Source organism: Limulus polyphemus, unplaced genomic scaffold, assembly GCF_000517525.1.
Source record: "Limulus polyphemus unplaced genomic scaffold, Limulus_polyphemus-2.1.2 Scaffold3192, whole genome shotgun sequence".
Classification (NCBI taxonomy): Eukaryota; Metazoa; Arthropoda; class Merostomata; order Xiphosura; family Limulidae; genus Limulus; species Limulus polyphemus.
The window spans coordinates 6,736-8,193 of record NW_013668802.1 but is presented as its reverse complement, the minus strand read 5'-3'; the positions used below and the strand labels follow the sequence as shown (position 1 = coordinate 8,193).

At 36.2% G+C, this 1,458-nt stretch overlaps 1 protein-coding gene across 2 annotated transcripts in view; it reads left to right on the top strand.

Moving 5' to 3' along the window:
* The window catches only part of LOC106468856 (leucine-rich repeat-containing protein 15-like), a 13,815-nt gene extending 12,533 nt beyond the window's left edge, over positions 1 to 1,282 (top strand). For both annotated transcript variants that reach the window (XM_022397212.1, XM_013929296.2), the window contains one exon: positions 258 to 1,282. In XM_022397212.1, the coding sequence (XP_022252920.1) occupies positions 275 to 1,228 (954 nt within the window). In that variant the 5' untranslated portion in view covers positions 258 to 274 and the 3' untranslated portion in view covers positions 1,229 to 1,282. The remainder of the gene's footprint in view (positions 1 to 257) is intronic.
* Positions 1,283 to 1,458: the final 176 nt, after the last annotated feature.

Below are 1,458 nucleotides of genomic sequence, written 5' to 3'. Positions count from 1 at the left end.
TAAATAATGTTCATTGTGATAAACGAAATAATAATTTGATTTAAGTAAGATCCCCCCCCCCTTGATATGTAAAAATCCTTACGTGATAGAAAAAAATTAATACTATTTTCGAAATCTGCGTAGCTGAATTATGGGAAATCCGTTATTAAAACCAAAACAATTTTTATGAAGTTTAAATCCGCAGGTCTGTGTAATTAAACACTTTGTATGAAGATTTTGTTATATACATATATAATTTAATATTTTTTGCTTTTTAGGGAAGATAGTTAGAAGAATGGAATTGAAAAAACTGTGGAAGATTCTGTATCTATTAGCGATGCTGTGGTGTCAGTCGAAGGGGGAAGTGGACGGTGAAAACATCGTTCTATGCAATTCTGCTTCTGCTAATAATTCAGTTTATTGTACCTGTGACAAAGATGGGATGGACGAAGCGACCGACATCTCGTGTTATATATTTGGTCCTGTAGATCGCAAGAATGAGTTCTGGAAGAGTTTCAGTAGGCAGAGTAGAGTTACCACATTTATGCTCACCTCTCGCCCTTCTGATCCTCTTCAGTTTGTTCCAATGGAAACCCTAGCAAGAATACCACTGGTGGAAGAAATCTATATCAAGGAATCATCACTGGGAGTTTTGGAGAAAAACAGCTTTGCTTATAAAGATCACTTGCGGACCATTATTTTAGAAAGAAACGAAATTACTGGATTAAGAAAATACGCTTTTTCAAATCTTTTAGTCCTGACAAGACTTTCTCTCAGTGAAAATTACATAGAAGAATTAAAAAAGGCATCTTTCAATCATTTACCACGTTTGACATTTCTTTTTTTGGATAGAAATAATATAACGTGGATTGAAGACGATGCTTTTATTCATTTGCCTAATCTCTCTGAACTGGAATTGTGGGATAATAAGATCAGACAACTCAGTCCGAAAAGTTTAGCTGGACTCAAAAGTCTCCGTCGTCTCGACCTCTACAAAAATCATATAACTATTCTAGGAGACCATGTCTTCCACGGCACCCCGAGGCTCCAGGAACTCGACCTGAAAGACAACTACATTTCACAGATCAGTCCACATGCGTTTGATGGACTTCAACTTTTAAGCACCCTCTACCTGAACCACAACCGCCTGAAGGAACTACCCGACCACGCTTTCTTCGGAACTCCAAATCTCAGATATCTGGAACTTTCTGATAACCATTTGAGAATTATTCAAGCTTTAAGTTGTTGAAGATCTGAAAAATGCCTTGACTGAACATTTTATATTGTATTTTAAAGGTAAGCCAAATTAATTTTATTAAATTTAAATTTATTTTTTAAAATGATGATTTCATGCTAGTAAATAAAGATTTATATCTATTTGATACTTCTTAACATATGGGGCCCGGCATGACCAGGTGGATAAGACGCTCGACTCACAATCTGAGGGTCGCGGGTTCGAATCTGCATACCACCAAACAT